The 17648-nt window shown below is 43.2% G+C and overlaps 2 protein-coding genes across 9 annotated transcripts in view; one reads left to right on the plus strand and one right to left on the minus strand.

Annotated features, from left to right (window-relative positions):
* The window catches only part of LOC309714356 (receptor-type tyrosine-protein phosphatase mu-like), a 220385-nt gene that overhangs the window by 76232 nt on the left and 126505 nt on the right, over positions 1–17648 (minus strand). For 6 of the 8 annotated variants that reach the window (XM_082546726.1, XM_082546722.1, XM_082546724.1 and 3 more), the window contains 2 exons: positions 7124–7256; positions 160–192 (listed from right to left, as the gene is read on the minus strand). In XM_082546726.1, coding sequence (XP_082402852.1) covers positions 160–192; positions 7124–7256 — 166 coding nt within the window. The remainder of the gene's footprint in view (positions 1–159; positions 193–7123; positions 7257–17648) is intronic. The other 2 variants (XM_082546725.1, XM_082546721.1) reach the window with 1 other exon arrangement.
* On the plus strand, positions 12110–12987 carry LOC309714409 (uncharacterized protein). The gene is made up of 3 exons (XM_082546865.1): positions 12110–12254; positions 12330–12498; positions 12582–12987. The coding sequence occupies exons 1-3, from the start codon at positions 12183–12185 to the stop codon at positions 12641–12643; spliced, it is 303 nt and encodes a 100-aa protein (XP_082402991.1). The 5' UTR covers positions 12110–12182; the 3' UTR covers positions 12644–12987.

A 17648-nucleotide genomic window follows, 5' to 3' on the forward strand; every position in this document is an offset into this window, starting at 1 on the left:
GCTCACAGGTAGATCATCTGTTCAGGGATTAAATATCAAACAATCAGGGTCAGAGGTCAGAGGTTCAGGGTAATCAGGGTTACAGGCAGGACACATTCAGTGTTTCAGCTTTGATGTCAGTGTGAAGGTGAGGGGTCAGAGGTCAAACAGGTTACTTACAGGTAATAAGTGTAGGAGTGATAATTTCTTCGTCTGAGTGGTGGGGGGGCGGAGCGGAGGGAGTGATGAGATGGAGGGAAAGAAACAGAAAAAGGAAACCACAGATTAATGTCTCAGAGAGAACAGACAATCACTGTGTGAAGGAGAGCAGTGGAGAGCGGTGATTGGCTGGCACCAGTGTGCGAGGGGAGGATCACGTTTGATTGGTTCAGAGGAGTGTGTACATAGCTCATGTGGTATTTACTCCTCTGTACAGACAGCTACATGGTGGTTAGCCTGGACTGAGAAACAGAAGAATAAACACGTTTATATCAAATCACCCTCAGTGAGAAACAGCAGGAGTGTTTCCACATGCAGTCACCAATCAGCAGCTCATGGGGTTCCTCTGGGCTCTGTTCTGGGTCCTCCACATGTCTAACAACAGGCTGTTAGTCTGAGCTCACGCTGACACCAGTCAACACATCGAGATGACTTTCACATCAAGCTGTCAGTCCACATCTACATGCATTCAACAGGATTTTAGTTGTTTGTTTGTTGCATGCGTGGAAACCGAGGCATTGCATTATTAGGGGCGTGGCCTCTGTGACTGACAGGTGGATGGTGACACAGGTAGCTGCTAGCTGTCTGCTAGCTTCCCCTGAATTGGACCTCTGCACTGTGTTTGTGCTGTTGGAGCCTTTTAATGACATCATGACATCAACAAAGCTGCTGTGAGGTTCCTGTTCTTTTGTACAAATTAGCGCTCCAACCTCTTGTCCAAATATGCCAACTTCTTCTAAAACAAACATAGAGGAACGCTTCAAAGCGTGGAGTCTATGGCTGTATTTGTACGATGTGTCAGGCCCGACTCTGGTTTGTGTTGAAAGCAGGAAGCTGCTTTTCAGCGCTCAGCCTCCGGTGTTAGAGAAAAACTACAAGGCTGAATGTCATGAAAGCAGCACAGCGTTGGAGTATGACCAAAGGATGAAAGCATTATATCTGACTTTCTTTAAAACTGCGAGGCAGAATGCTAACCTTGGGAGTCGTCCTTGGGATTTCAGCGCTAAGACACCTCAGGTTTCTCTGCTTGTGACAGAAATTCACCTCACTGATTCAATCAGCTCTCTCTCTGCTGTCTGAGTCACTGCCGGCACAAAATGCAAGCTTTCAGGGGTTCAAAGGTCATCGTGCGTTTGGCTTGTTTTGTGGTGTTTGGAAATGGAGCGGCTCCCGATTAGTGCAGAAGCTTTTCTTCAGCATCCTCGCTCTCACTGATGCACCCGTGCACATCAACAGCTGCAGGCAGATTAATCAGCATCTGTCACTGGGCAGCTTGAAGCCTGACGACAGGAAGCGGCGGTGCTGGGGACGTCTGAGAGCCGCGGTCTCATCACTCTGCATTACTGCTTCAACATCCAGCTTCCTGTTTTCACGCCCGCTGTAATGAGTCTGACCCCCGTTTGGTCACAGAGTGGAAATCAAACGCACCCTGTCAACATTAAAAACCTCATTAGAGGCCGAGCAGCCGGCTCGTTTTCGCTCTCTCTCTAATATCTGTGAGGGAGATCACAGCTCGATCGACCCAACACATGAGTGCGACTCAAACTGGGCACACACACACGCTTTAGAAGAAGTGTGTGTTTGTGTGTGTGAAGTAAAAAGTGTGTGCCTGTGTCTGCGTTGCCTGAAGCCATTCAGCTCGAGGCGACTCTGGAAAAAAAGAATAAAATGCTCTTTCATCTAAATTTCTCTCTTATCTTTGACGTTCTACAAACACAGAAGCTTTTCTGTCTGTGTTTAAATGTGTGTGCAGAATAAATCATGTGTGTGCGCTGTGTGTGTGTTAGTGTGTCCCAGTGGGGCCATGTGTTTGATGTTGGAGAATAAAGTGGGTCCAGATACAGTTTAATGGTGATTACTGCTGCAATCTGCTCCATTATTCATCCTCATTTTCCTCAGTGTCACCGCCAGGACGCCGGCACGACCGCGTCTTTGATGTCCAGCTACGCTCCACGTACAAAACACCGTCCTCCTCTCTGACTTCCTGGAAATCTCACGCTCATCAGAAGGTCCACACGCCGCTCATTTAACCCCTCAGTGCAGCAGCTCCCCCCGCTCTGTGGACGCCACCATCTACAGGCCCCATCGTCCACGTGTAGCTCTCACAGCAATCGACAGACCCAAACAGTCACACTGGGATCAAATCATCATCATCATCATCAACTTTATTTATAAAGCACTTTAAAACAACCACAGCTGACACAAAGTGCTGTACATTGGAACTGTAAAATAAAATTACATGAGATATAAATAAAACACAAATAAAAGAAGAGTGAAATCATTAATTAAATAACTACTGCATTAAAAAAGAAACTAAGTCTCACTGAGGTTAAAAGCCAAGGAATAAAAGTGGGTTTTAAGACGTGGTTTAAAAGTGGACAGTGAAGGGGCCTCTCTAACATGCATGGGCAAATTATTCCATAATTTTGGAGCCACAATAGAGAAGGCCCCGCCCCTCTGAGCTTCCTCCTGGATCTCGGTACCTCCAGGAGCAGCTGGTCAGCTGACCTGAGAGACCGACAGGGTCTGTGGGGATGAAGAAGCTCAGAGAGGTAAGGCGGGGCAAGACTGTGAAGGCATTTAAAAACAAACATAAGAATTTTAAAATTAACTCTAAAAGACACAGGCAGCCAGTGCAGAGAGGCCAGCACGGGGGTTATATGCTCTCTTTTTCGAGTTCCTGTTAGGAGTCGTGCAGCCGCATTTTGAACCAGCTGCAGACGTGAGAGCAACGACTGACTGTGATAAGAGCCCTGATGGTGACAACCTTTTCAATAAAAAAGTTCAGAAAATCATTGCAAATCTCAGGAGAAACTTCCAAACAGACATTCAAAGGAGTATTAAGAACAGTGTCAATGGTCCTAAATAACACACGTGGGTTATGACAGTTGGAATAAATAATATTTGCAAAATATTCCCTTTTTGCCTCTTTAACAGTGTTCTGGTAGCGATGCCAGCAGTCTTTGAGAATTTGAAATGATACATGCAGTTTATCCTTTTTCCACCTCCGTTCTGCTCGACGACATTCCCTCTTAACAGCACGACTGCTCTCATTAAACCAAGGCTCAGGTTTAGCCTTAAGCTGCCTGGTTTTTAAAGGAGCCACAGAGTCCATGATTTTTTGACAGCAAGAATTAAACCAGGAATGTAGGTCTTCTGTGTCAGAGGAAACAAAGTCAGAAGGCCCGCCGAGCTGATTAAAAGCAGCGGAAAACTGCGCAGCAGTGGCGGGGTTAATAACCCGACAGCACCGAGTAGCAGCGCCAGGTTTAACTGCGGTATATGTCAAACCAACGTTGAATAACACAGGCATATGATCTGAGAGTGCACAGTCACAAATCTCCAAGTCAGTGACAGGCAGACCATATGACAGAACAAGGTCCAGTGTGTGTCCGTGCTCATGTGTAGGGCCACGTACGGACTGTACCAGGCTAAAAGAGTCAATAAGGCTTAAAAAGTCCTTTACCAGTGGCTTATCAGGACAGCATACATGTATATTAAAATCTCCAACAATAAGAACACTATCAAACTGGAACCTAACCCTAACCCAATCAATAGACCTGAACAATCAGGAATCGAGTGACCAATCAAAAGAACGGAATTGAAAAGACATAATTTAACAAAGTGTTCTGATTTTGAAAACTAATTCTTAAAAAAAAACTGTTCCAGCATCTCAGAGGTCAGATCATACTGGAATCGAGTCAAACTGGAAGGAAATCAAACAGGAATCAAATCACACTGCTTTAAGCTCGTTATTTTGAGGGTGGACATGTTATAAGACCTGCACCAGAGGATCAGAAAGGAACACGGCAGATCTGCTGCAACTGACATACATGTAAGGCTGAATGTTTACATACAACATCCACATGTGATTATTAACATGTGACTGCTGCTGAGTGGAGAAGCCAGCGAGACACAGATGAGGAGACTGAGACGAAGGACGAGTTACAGGAATCAGTGTGTCTGTGTGTGTGTCTGTGTCAGTGTGTGTGTGTCTGTGTGTGTGTGTCTGTGTGTGTGTCTGTGTCAGTGTGTGTGTGTCTGTGTGTGTGTGTCTGTGTGTGTGTCTGTGTCAGTGTGTGTGTGTCTGTGTGTGTCTGTGTGTGTGTCTGTGACCGTGTGTGTGTGTCTGTGTCTGTGTGTGTGTCTGTGTCAGTGTGTGTGTGTCTGTGTGTGTGTCTGTGTCAGTGTGTGTCTGTGTGTCTGTGTGTGTGTCTGTGTGTGTGTGTGTGTCTGTGTCACTGTGTGTGTGTCTGTGTCAGTGTGTGTCTGTGTCTGTGTGTCTGTGTGTGTGTCTGTGTCAGTGTGTGTGTGTCTGTGTGTGTGTCTGTGTCAGTGTGTGTGTGTGTGTCTGTGTGTGTGTCTGTGTCAGTGTGTGTCTGTGTCTGTGTGTGTGTCTGTGTGTGTGTCTGTGTCAGTGTGTGTGTGTCTGTGTGTGTGTCTGTGTCAGTGTGTGTCAGTGTGTGTGTGTCTGTGTGTGTGTCTGTGTCTGTGTCTGTGTGTCTGTGTGTGTGTGTCTGTGTCAGTGTGTGTCTGTGTGTGTGTCTGTGACCGTGTGTGTGTGTGTGTCTGTGTGTGTCTGTGTGTGTGTCTGTGTCAGTGTGTCTGTGTCTGTGTGTGTGTCTGTGTGTGTCTGTGTGTGTGTCTGTGACCGTGTGTGTGTGTGTGTGTCTGTGTGTGTGTCTGTGTCAGTGTGTCTGTGTCTGTGTGTGTCTGTGTGTGTGTCTGTGTGTGTGTCTGTGACCGTGTGTGTGTGTGTGTGTCTGTGTGTGTGTCTGTGTCAGTGTGTCTGTGTCTGTGTGTCTGTGTGTGTCTGTGTGTCTGTGTCTGTGTCTGTGTGTCTGTGTGTGTCTGTGTGTGTGTCTGTGTCAGTGTGTCTGTGTCTGTGTGTCTGTGTGTCTGTGTCTGTGTGTGTGTGTCTGTGTGTGTGTCTGTGACCGTGTGTGTGTGTCTGTGTGTGTGTCTGTGTCAGTGTGTGTGTGTCTGTGGGTGTGTCTGTGACCGTGTCTGTGTGTCTGTGTCTGTGTGTGTGTGTCTGTGTGTGTGTCTGTGTGTGTGTGTCTGTGTGTGTGTCTGTGTGTGTGTCTGTGACCGTGTGTGTGTGTCTGTGTGTGTGTGTGTGTGTCTGTGTGTGTGTCTGTGTGTGTCTGTGTGTCTGTGTGTCTGTGACCGTGTGTGTGTGTCTGTGTCTGTGTGTGTGTCTGTGTGTGTGTCTGTGTCTGTGTGTGTGTCTGTGTGTGTGTGTCTGTGTGTGTGTCTGTGACCGTGTGTGTGTGTCTGTGTGTGTGTCTGTGTCAGTGTGTGTGTGTGTCTGTGTGTCTGTGACTGTGTGTGTGTCTGTGTGTGTGTCTGTGACCGTGTGTGTGTCTGTGTGTCTGTGTGTGTGTCTGTGTCTGTGTGTGTGTGTCTGTGTCACTGTGTGTGTGTCTGTGTCTGTGTGTGTGTGTGTCTGTGTGTGTGTCTGTGTGTGTGTGTGTGTCTGTGTGTGTGTGTGTGTGTGTGTCTGTGTGTGTGTCTGTGTGTGTGTCTGTGTCAGTGTGTCTGTGTCTGTGTGTGTGTCTGTGTGTGTGTGTGTGTCTGTGTCAGTGTGTGTGTGTCTGTGTGTGTGTCTGTGTGACCGTGTGTGTGTGTGTCTATGTGTGTGTCTGTGACCGTGTGTGTGTCTGTGTCACTGTGTGTGTGTCTGTGTCAGTGTGTGTGTGTCTGTGTGACTGTGTCTGTGTGTGTGTCTGTGTGTGTCTGTGTGTGTGTCTGTGACCGTGTGTGTGTGTGTGTCTGTGTGTGTCTGTGTGTGTGTCTGTGACCGTGTGTGTGTGTGTGTGTGTCTGTGTGTGTCTTGCTGTCTGTGTGTCTGTCTGTGAGGAGAAGAGTTTGTAACATTGTGTAATATTTGTTTAATAGATTGTGTAATTCTGCTTTAGAGGTTCCCAGAGCAAATGCTGACTCAGCACAGCACCCAGCAGGTGATTCGATATGACGGGTGGTGTAATGATGGAGCTCCTCAGTGAAGCCGTCAGCAGGCTGAACAGGTAACTACAGCTCCGTCACAAACATGGTGAGAGCAGCACTGGTTCACACTCTGCATGTCAGGGTCAGAGCTTCATCAGCCACACGTCTGAAGGTTTCTCCGTCATCACTGTGAGCCACGCTGGGAACAGCTTCCTGTGATTTAACAGGTAAATAAGGAAGCTGACAGTCCACAGCGTCCTCTTTGCTGACGATACCTGGATGTTCCCTCTGACCAGCAACTGCTCAGTAAATTCCTTGAACTGCAGTTTATGTGATGCCAACATCTCATCTTTGAGGTGTTATTGTGTAAATCTGAAGAACCTCACCTTCAGATTAGACTGACACATCTACTCTGGTCACAAAGCCTTTTAGCTAAGATCAGACTTTCTCTAATCGAGCTGCAGTTTGTTAAATGTCACTGACATCACCAGTGCTGCTGGACTCAGGGGCACCTGTGGACCTGCTCGTTTTACCAATAAGCTTCCTCAGCCGGTCGGTTCAGGTCTGGTTTTCATCTCCTCTGAATCGTAAGGCTTGCTCACAGAAACGTTAGTACTAAATAAAGTTTCAGAATGTAACAACGCACCCGTCAGTAGCTAGTGTCATTATCAATCAAGTTATTATTGATATATTGAACTAAATCAGCTGAGAGTATCTTTGCCATTAAGGTCCACAGCAGGTCATTAATGGTCATTAAACTCACCATTCTCATAGTAAAATCAGTGAAATGGATTTCAGATCACCTGTTAAACAAACACATTGAGAAGCTGGGACCAGAGTGAATCCTCTAATTCAGTCTTACACTCAGTAAACAGTAAAAACCAGAGCAGTGAGAGTGTGAAACTACGACCGACTCTTAAAGCCCAGCGTCCTAAAGTTGCAGGCTGCCTTGTTTCCGTGTTTGTGATTTCCTTACCGTTTCTTCATCAGCAGGATGACTCCCAGGAAGATAATGATGAACAGCAGGATGCCGGCGATGGAGCCAGCGATCTTCACCGTGTGGTCCGACTGTTTCTCCTGCTCCGGTTCTGGTTTCCTGGTCGCAGTGCCTGAAAACCGCGAAGCACAGTGTGGACCGTTAGCTACTGTGTGCTGATCCCAGCCAGCCTCAGTCCTCGCTGTGCTGCTGCAGACACCCATCATCGCCTCACACTGTAGCATCCACAGGAACCAGTGGTAGCCAGCACCTAACAAGATCTATGATACCATGTATGCATCATGTATCTGTGGCATAGTAAATATCACTGTTGAATAAACTTTCCATGATTAACTGTATTCAAATCAGTCATAACCAGCAACATGTTTACTGTGCCCACCTGCTCCAAAAATGACTCTGCTGCATTTAAATGACAGCGCTTCGCAAATCATAGCCTGCCTTACAGTTATCATTCGAAACAGCAGAACCAATCACAGCGGCCGTCTCAGAACAGTTCTCACTGGTTCTGTTCTGTGGTTCTGGTCCAGCTGCTGGTCTGAGAGAGGCTGTCTGCCCTCAGCCTGAAGGAGGGACAGATGATGTGTGAGGGAGTCCTCCTGCTCTGACTGTATAATGTGATGGGATGTCAGTCCCATGGAAAACCCATTAACCACTGTGTGTGTGTGTGTGTGTGTGTTCAGGTGTAATATCCTTCCAGGTGACTCAGTAGATGAGAAACATTCAGGACACCACGTCGCTGTCGAGCGCTGTAATGTGTCATTTCAGACATAGCCCACTTTTCCAATCACAGCTTGACAACAGCTATCACTCACCCTTTGAGTGTGTGTGTTTGTGTGTATGTGTGTGTATGTGTGGGGTGAGGGGTTTCAGCACGTCTGCTCTATGAAGACATTGAGTACAATTCAATTCAATTTTATTTAAACAGCACCAAATCAGAAGAACAGTCGCCTCACTAGGTTTAAATCTGGGACTCCCCACCATTTGACCCTTAGAACTGAAGAAGCTTCTCGGATGAGAGGTGAAACGTCTTCAAGTAACTTAAAGAAGTCCAGGCGCTTTTCTTTGCAAGCTCCTTTGACTACATTAGCCATAGAAATTCCTGCAGGGCTCTGACGAGTGTTCGTGTTTTAAACTGAAGCTGTTGATCAGTCAATTACGTCGTCCTCAGCAGCACCGTCACACTGATTGACAGCTGTGTTTCTGATCCACAGCTCAGGTGTGTTTTGACTTAAGGCAGAGTATTAGGTGGCCCTCCTGAAACTCATCTCCACACCTGAGTTACAGTGGTCGTTACGCCTCGGGACGCCACTTGCCCGATCATGACCATAAAAACTGCCAGAGGACAACGTGTGCGGAGCCTGAGGCTGATCCAGGTGAGCTGATATTCAGGAAGAGAGCATTTGAAACAATACCCTCTCTAAAAGATAAGAAAGGTGTTTTACAATTCGAGGCTAAACTTACCAGCAAAATAATGAAAGAGTTCTATCAGGACTTATATTCCCTTGAATGTCAAAATACTGTAGACGCAAGGAGATTGTTTCATGATAATCTTAATCTCTTTATACTATCAGAGGAAAGTCGATTAAATTTGTGCTGTCCCATTGGGGCACAGGAAAAAGCTGCAGGCCCTGATGGGTTTGGGCCAGAGTTTTACAAAAAAATGGCTAAACATATGGTGGGTCCTTCATTAAACATGTATGTAGAATCTCTTGAGAGGAGCACGCTTCCACCCACCTTAAACCTTGCCCATATATCCCTGATCTTAAAGAAGGATAAACCTGCAAATCTGTGTACATCTTACAGACCTGTAAGTTTACTCGGTGTAGATTGCAAGATTCTGTCCAAAATTTTATCTAGATGACTGGAGGAGATCCTGCCAGTTCTTATAAAGCCTGACCAAACGGGTTTTGTCAAGAATAGATACTCCCGCTCCAAGGTACGCCGACTCATAACTGGTGTGCAGTTTTCTCAGAACACCAATTATAGGGCTCTTGCAAATTCATTGGATGCCGAGAAAGCATTTGATCGTGTTGAGTGGGAGTATCTATTTTATGTTTTGGACAGATTTCATTTGGGATCTGAATTTGTCAAGTGGGTCAAACTGTTGTATGGGGCCCCAGCTGCAAGGGTATTGGTTAACGGCTCAGATGTTTTACCACTGGGTAGAGGAACGCGTCAGGGATGTCCACTTTCTCCCCTACTGTTTGGACTTGCATTGGAGCCACTGGCAAAGGCTATAAGAACTGACCCTGAGGTCTTGATGCATGCTCAATCATCCAGGTATGTAAATCTCCAAAAGCTGATTCTGTTCATCTGAATGTAGCGTTTTTGTGGGAGAAACGTTTTGTCACTCATCCAAGTGACTTCTTCGGTCTCAGCTGACAGTCATTATGCAAATGTCCTGTTTATAAGATTGGGGAAACCTGCAGTCAGCTGAGACTGAAGTAGTTACTGAAAACGCTACATCCAGATGAACAGAATCAACTTTTGGAAACTGACCCTGAGGTCTGTAGGGTAACCTTGTTGGATACTGAATACAGAATTTCCCTTTACGCAGATGACGTGTTGCTCTTTGTCACTAAGCCAGAAACATCTATTCCTGCACTGACACATATCATGAATCAATCTGGCCTTTTTTCAGGGTATAAAATAAATTATGATAAATCTGAAGCTTTGCCACTGGGTGATGGGGGAGATGGGACACTCCTCCCAATTTTTATTTCAGGTGGTCGACCACAGGTTTTACAAATTTAGGTATTAGGGTGTCCGTAGACACAACAAAGTTGTACAAGTTGATCTTTAAACCAATTGTTGCCTCAATCAAGAATGACCTCAATAGGTGATTTGACCTTCCCCTATCTACAGTGGCTTGCAAAAGTATTCGCCCCCCTTGAATTTTTCCATATTTTGTCACATTACAGCCACAAACATGAATCAATTTTATTGGAATTCCACGTGAAAGACCAACACAAAGTGGTGCACACGTGAGAAGTGGAATGAAAATCATACATGATTCCAAACATTTTTTACAAATAAATAACTGAAAAGTGGGGTGTGCGTAATTATTCAGCCCCCTGAGTCAATACTTTGTAGAACCACCTTTTGCTACAATTACAGCTGCCAGTCTTTTAGTGTCTGTCTCTACCAGCTTTGCACATCTACAGACTGAAATCTTTGCCCATTCTTCTTTGCAAAACAGCTCCAGCTCAGTCAGATTAGATGGACAGCGTTTGTGAACAGCAGTTTTCAGATCACTTTATCTGAAGATAGCTATACATGCATTTATTTCCTCACGCTTGGACTATTGTAACTCGTTGTTTATGTGTCTAAGCAAAGGTTCTCTGGATTGTCTGCAGGTTGTGCAAATTGCTGCAGCTAGGCTGTTGACAAAATCCTCCAAGTATTCACATGTGACACTATTGCTATCTCAGCTACACTGGCTTCCTGTTGAATTTAGAGTACATTTTAAGATCCTGGTTTTGACATTCAGAGCCTTGCATGGACTGGCACCACCCTACATCTCCGATCTGCTACAGCCCTATGTCCCCAGCAGGTCCCCGAGGTCATCTGATCAGGGCTTACTTGCTATAAAACAGACTAAGACGAGAACTAAGGGTGACAGAGCTTTTGCCACTGTGGCCCAGAGACTCTGGAACTCTCTCCCTCATACATTAAGAACTGTGGACTCGGTAATTGTTTTTTAAAAAAAACAACTCAAAACTCACCTTTTTAAAACTGTTTTTGGTTAATTTTTGCCTGTTTTATATTGTCTGTTTTACCCTTTTATTATTTGTTATCTTATGTGCAGCACTTTGTGATGCTGTCTAGAAAGGTGCTATATAAATAAAATTGTATTTATTTATTTATTATTTATCTTGGATGGGTAGAATAAGTTTAATCAAAATGAATGTTTTACCCATAATATTACAACCTATACAAATGTTGCCTCTCAGGATCATTACCTCCACCATAGCTCCAGGTATTGGCATTAGTATATTTGATGATTGGCATTCTAAAAATATAAGATTTATTTGCAATCTGTTTGAAAGGGGTAGTTTTATGGCCTTTAATCAAATTCAAATTAAATATAATTTACCACAGAAACACTTCTGTGGGTTCCTGAAAGTAAGACATTTTATAAATTCCCTTAAATTTTGAGCCAATCAACCTGCTTTAAATCCTACTGAAAGCTTTCTCTTTAAATTTAATGAGGAAATAATCACAAAAAAGAAATTTATCTCTCTTTGTTATAGGAAATTATTGTATCTGAATTTTGTAACCACTGATAAGGCCAGGGTTCAGTGGGAAACCGACCTTGAAGTTCAGCTTAGTGCAGAAGCATGGTCCAAAACTTTTAGATCTGCCAAGAAAATGTTTTCCTGTAACAGACTCCAGGAAAGCCGTTACAGAATTGTACATAGACTGCAGCGTACGCCAGAGTTTCTAAATAAAATTCATCCTCAGATTTCTCCTCTTTGTGTAAAGTGCAATACGGATGTAGGGACTTACTACCATTGCATATGGCAATGTCCTTTAATTACTAGATTTCGGAAAGATTTTGCTATGGAGCTTCACTCAGTCTTTCACCAGACGATCCCACTGAACCCTGTCCTGTTCACTCTGGGTCCATCTATAGAAGGGCTTCTGTGTCGTCTGTACAAATGCTTTTGTTATGTAAACTTTTACATTTAGCGAGGCGATGTGTACTGTTTCAATGGATTCAGAGACAGTTCCCCACTGTTACACAATGGTACAGAGAAACATTCAAGGTGTTGCCCATGGAGCGCCTTACTGCCATTATAAAAGGGCAATTGTGATGCATTCTGTAGGATATGGCGGCCTTTGCTTGATCACCTACCTCGTGACCTTGCTGTGCTATTACATGAAGGGGGAGCACATTTTGCTACATTATTTTTCCTTTCTGTTGGTAAAAGAAAAGAGTATTGTGGTGAACTGTACTCTCTGTGTCGTGGTCTGGGTGGTTTTCCACAGCATCAGCTCCTCCCCACTGGGTGGAGTCTTTGTTGTTCCTCACCTGATGGCAATCGGACCAGCAGTATTTATGACCGGCGCACTCAACTGGTCTTCGCCAGATTATCTGCCAACTTTAGTCAGTTCTCGGCCTCACGTCCGTTCCTTGGTGACTAATCGTGTGTATTAACCGTATCTCTGTTTTTTTCGTCAGCCTCTGAAAACCACCTACCAAGCTCTCCTGGATACCAGTTTGCTGCCACCGGTAATCCCTCTCCGTTTTGGAGCTGCCATTTTCTCCTGCCTGCCTCCCTGCCTTGCATGCAGCACCCACCTGGACCTCTCCTGCCTCCCCCCTCCACGCAACCCCCACCTGCAAGCTTGTAAGACAGCTCAGTGTACTATTTTTTAGATTCACTCGCAACCCTCTGTGGGATTCCCCTGACTGCTCTGTCCTCTGTTTCAGTGCCCGGGCCCGCCACAGTTTTCCCTGCCCAGTACCTGCACCCAGTTATCCCTGCCATCTAGTTTTCACCACAGTATTTTTCTCTCGCCTCAGACATCTAGTTTATGTTCATTGATTCTAGTCTGCACTTTCTGTTAGCCTCTGAGCATTGTAAAAATAAAGTCTCTTTTCGTTACACCTCACCCCTGGCCTCCGGTTTTGAATCTGCGCTTGAGTCCATCCCATGTCCACGGGCCACTGCGCCTGACACTCTGTGGAGGTTCTAAAACTCTTTCAACAGCAATTCTAATCTGATGAAACATCTTCAGAAACAGCATGCATCTACCAAGTTAGTTGAAAAAGAACCCGAAGGTAACGTTGTGACTCTAGCTCCGCTGAGTTGGGAGTTCGTCTTGTAATCGGAAGGTTGCGGGTTCGAGCCCCGGCTTGGACAGTCTCGGTCGTTGTGTCCTTGGGCAAGACACTTCACCCGTTGCCTACTGGTGGTGGTCAGAGGGCCAGGGCGCCAGTGTCCGGCAGCCTCACCTCTGTCAGTGCGCCCCAGGGTGGCTGTGGCTACAATGTAGCTGCCATCACCAGTGTGTGAATGTGTGTGTAAATGGGTGGATGACTGGATATGTAAAGCGCTTTGGTGTCCTTAGGGACTAGAAAAGTGCTGTACAAATACTGGCCATTTACCATTTACCATCACAGTCCATCACCCAGCCACAGCTACACAGGCTGATTGCCAGGTATGTTGTGGAAGACATGAAACCCATCTCAACAGTTGAGTCCCATGCTTTCAGACAACTGATTAGTCATATACCTGTGCGAGGGAGAGCTGGGAAGGCACCATCCAGAAAGACATTTTGCAGTTATTTATACCAAGAATATGCCAAGACGGAGTCAGAGCTCCAAAGAAAAATACACTCGACATGGTAGAATATATCTCCACAACAGCAGACATTTGGACAGTGCATAATAAAAGTTTTCTTGGTGTGACCACGCATTGGATAAATGCACAAAACATGAAACGTGAGAAAGCAGCGCTGGCATGCAAGGCGATTTATGGGTCGACATATGTATGACAGTATTGCATCTGAGCTGGACAACATTAACTCATCTCATGGCCTATTGTTACAAAAAAGATTTGTATGTGTAAAAAAGATTTGTGTGTGCGTAAAAAAGATTTGTGTGTGGACTTAGAAAAAAAACCCCTGCAAGTTACAAGTATGGATTTTGACCCTATTTTTCTTCCTTTCATCTGATTGGTCAATGTCATGTCAATCACAAATGTAACAATCCAATCAGAGAACAGATGGGTTTGGCTGTTGAGGGGCGCTTTTTTTGAACTGCAGGTCTTTGAAGGGTGATACAGTTTGAAGCTGGAGGATCGCTATACAAATATCCGATAGCGGCTAGGTCCCCTAACGCATACACAATTTTTTTTTTTTTACGCACACACAAATCTTTTTTACGCACACAAATCTTTTTTACGCACACAAATCTTTTTTACACACACAAATCTTTTTTACACATACAAATCTTTTTTACGCACACACAAATCTTTTTTACACACACAAATCTTTTTTATGCACACACAAATTCTTTTTACACATACAAATCTTTTTTACGCACACACAAATCTTTTTTACGCACACACAAATTCTTTTTACACATACAAATCTTTTTTACGCACACAAATCTTTTTTACAAGTACAAAATATTTATGACCACATTTTGAGCCCATAGAATTGGATCTTGTGTGTGTGTCTGTCTGTGCATGTGTGTTTCCATATGTGTTCATATATGTGATTGTGTGGCTGTTATTTTTTTTCATTTAACAAGTATATTTGAGGGACCCTTATCATGTTCAGCATTTTTTCAGCTGTCCATTTTGCTTTTCCAATTTTTCTATTTAAGTTATTACTATTGTGCTAAATCATAGCATTTCTGCTGCTTTTTAGTATTTCTCCTAAATCATACTATTTCTGATATTTTATAAGATTTGTGCTAAATATAGTATTTCTGCTAAAACATAGTATTTCTGCCAAATATAGTATTTCTGATTAATTATAGTTTTTCTACCAAATCATAGTACATTATTTCTGCTTTTTATACAATTATTGCTTAATATAGTATTTCTGCTTAATTATAGTATTTCTGCCATTTTAGAGTATTTGTGCTAAAACATAGTATTTCTACTAAATGTAGTATTTCTGGGTAATCATAGTATTTTGATATATTTCTGGCAGGTCCCCAGGGAGTCAATCCTCTGTGAGGACTGTAATATTCAAATTTACATATCAGGGCCTGCACGGCTTCCCAATCATATCTGAGGGCTGAGACATTCAAATTTGCATATTGAGGACTACATGGCTTCCCAACCAGCCAATCATATCTGAGGGCTGGGACATTAAAATTTGCAAATTGGGGCCTTCATGGCTTCTAAGCCAACCATTCATCTGTGTCATATATCTCTAATAATTCATATTTTTATTTTAAATAGTCAACACTTAAGGATTCCCCCATCCCTTCTGAACAAAACGGTGTAAGAATGACAGTTCTAGCCCCTAAGGTTAAGTAATTCTGGCCGTTTGTTTGAGGGAAATCCTCAATATGACAAATAGACTGCAAAAAACCTGTTTCCCTGTGCGTAAAACCCTGCACTTGGTTCACCAGTTTTGGCGGGGAAAAAGTACACAACCTCTCTGATTGGTGGATTCAAATTGAGCCGCTCACAGCTGTTTGACTGACTTAGAAACACGCTGTTAACAGCCACTGTTCACTTGCTGCTGCTGCTGAGTGTGTGTGTGTGTGTGTGTGTGTGTGTGTGTGTGTGTGTGTGTGTGTGTGTGTGTGTGTGTGTGTGTGTGTGAGAGAGAGAGAGAGAGAGAGAGAGAGACCCTCTTTAGGGCAGCATCTCATTGATGGATAAAAATATAATATATTCAGAATGGTTGACTGGCATAGACCCTGTGTGTGTCTCTCTCTCTGTACATTTCTGTATCCATATTTGATTTTGTGTTTATCTATTGGTTTTTTTCCAAATTTACTTTTATTTCTTTTTTTTCACAGGTGAACAACAATTAGTTTTGAGGGAGCTTAACCATGTTCCGTTTTTTTTCAGCTTGTCATTTTACTTTTCTAGTATTTTCACTTAAGTTATTACTATTCTGCTCAATCATAGTATTTGTTCTAAATCATTGTTATTATGCTATATTGTAGTATTTCTGCTGAATCATAGTATTTATACTATATTATATTTTTTCTTTCTAAATATAGCATTTCTGCTATATAATTGTAATTCTGCTATGTTATAATATTTGTGCTAAACCAGAGTATTTGTGCTGAAACATAGTATTAATTCAAAATTACAATATTCATAGTTCATCACAGTGTCTCTGGAAAATCACAGTATTTCTGCTATGTTGTACAATTCTCCAAATCATAGTGTTTCTGTAATGTTTAAGTATTTTTGGTTAAATATATTCTTTCTGTTATCTTATACTATTTCTCCTAAATTCTTGTATTTTTGAGAAGTTATGTTTCTGGTAAGTTACAATATTTCTGCTAAGTTCTGCTATGCTACTGTATTTCTGCCAAGTATTATGTTTCCTCTAAGATATTGCAGTTCTGCTAAGTTATTACATTTTAGCAAAGTTCCTTTGCTTCTGCAAAGTTTTTATAATTTCTGCAACTTTTCAGCTTTTTCGGATAGTTTTAGCAGACAGCTTCAGCTTTAAAGCATCCACACAGCATTTTCGCAGGAAATGCAAATTTTTCTAGTTAATTTAATGTCGAAACAATGCATTGCAAAACAAGGTTTGCACATGTCCTTGGAAGTGAAGATGCTTTGCTGGCTGCTGTGACACTACCAAAATTTAAGCTTCGTTGGTTACATGACCAAGTGCGGAAGGACCTCGCAAAGGGACGTCTGTTGGTAGAGTGTCGAAAACTTCTCCCTGAGCAAGATCAGCTACAACCAGGTACCCGCACCACCAAGACAACACAGCACCCGGGTTCTAGCTAAGAGGATCTTCTCCTTTGAAGAAAATGAGGACATATATGCCACTGTTGAAGCTGAGGTAGCCGAGTACCTCAAATCAGGAGCAACAGGGTTAGACTCTCTGAAGCATTTCCCGATGATAAAGAAACTCTTTCTTAAACTTAATGCAGCCACTCCTTCAAGTGCCCCAGTTTAAAGGCTTTTCAGGCTGGGAAACCTGATTCTCACTCCAAAGAGGAACAGGTTGTCCGATCATAAGTTTGAGGAGCTTCTCCTCTTGAGGTACAATTGTTGGTTTGATGGAAGTTGAGTAGTGCTGATATGATGATGATGTGTTGCCTTCAGTGGTGCTCTACAAGGTCAAGCATGTTAATATTTCCAAGTGAAACTTAGACCACTGAAGCACTTAAAATGCAATTATATTTTATTTATCGACATGGCCGGTATGGAGGAAATATTATTTTGGTTTGACTGTTTATGAGGCTGAAAATACTTATTATTTATTTGATTTCTCTTCCCTTTCCTGAAAATACTTTTATTACTAAACATGAGGTCTCCAGTTGGCACAGTTCAGCAGTTAAGTTTACAAAGAATGGACAAACCTCACTGTGTTTATGTTAAACCATTTTTGCACTATATGTTTTGCACTTTGATACCTACAGCTCCTAAATGGTCTGAGGCACAGTTTAATGTTGGCACTGCTAAAAACATACTTTCTCCCCATTTAAATGGCAAAAATAAATACATCTTTCAAAAGTTTCAACACACTGTATGTCGTGTTTTGTGATCCACTGCTTCTTCCTAGTGATACTACGTACAATGATTAGATTTATAGCACTGCTGTATCAACCCCAAAATGATGTGTTTGCATTTGCAGAGGGTTGAAACAATAGAAAAAGATTAAACAGACTGATAAAAAAGTGACACATAAACAAACATTGTTAGTTTCTAATATAGTTTCATTTATTTCATCATTAACTTGCACTCACACTGCCATTTTAACCATTTTAGGTTCAGGTCATTAGGTGGCACAGTGCACTTGTGGCAGTATACTGCTAACATGAAAGCAAGCTAGAAGA

Source organism: Aulonocara stuartgranti, assembly GCF_965226115.1.
Source record: "Aulonocara stuartgranti genome assembly, chromosome: 9".
NCBI lineage: Eukaryota > Metazoa > Chordata > Actinopteri > Cichliformes > Cichlidae > Aulonocara > Aulonocara stuartgranti.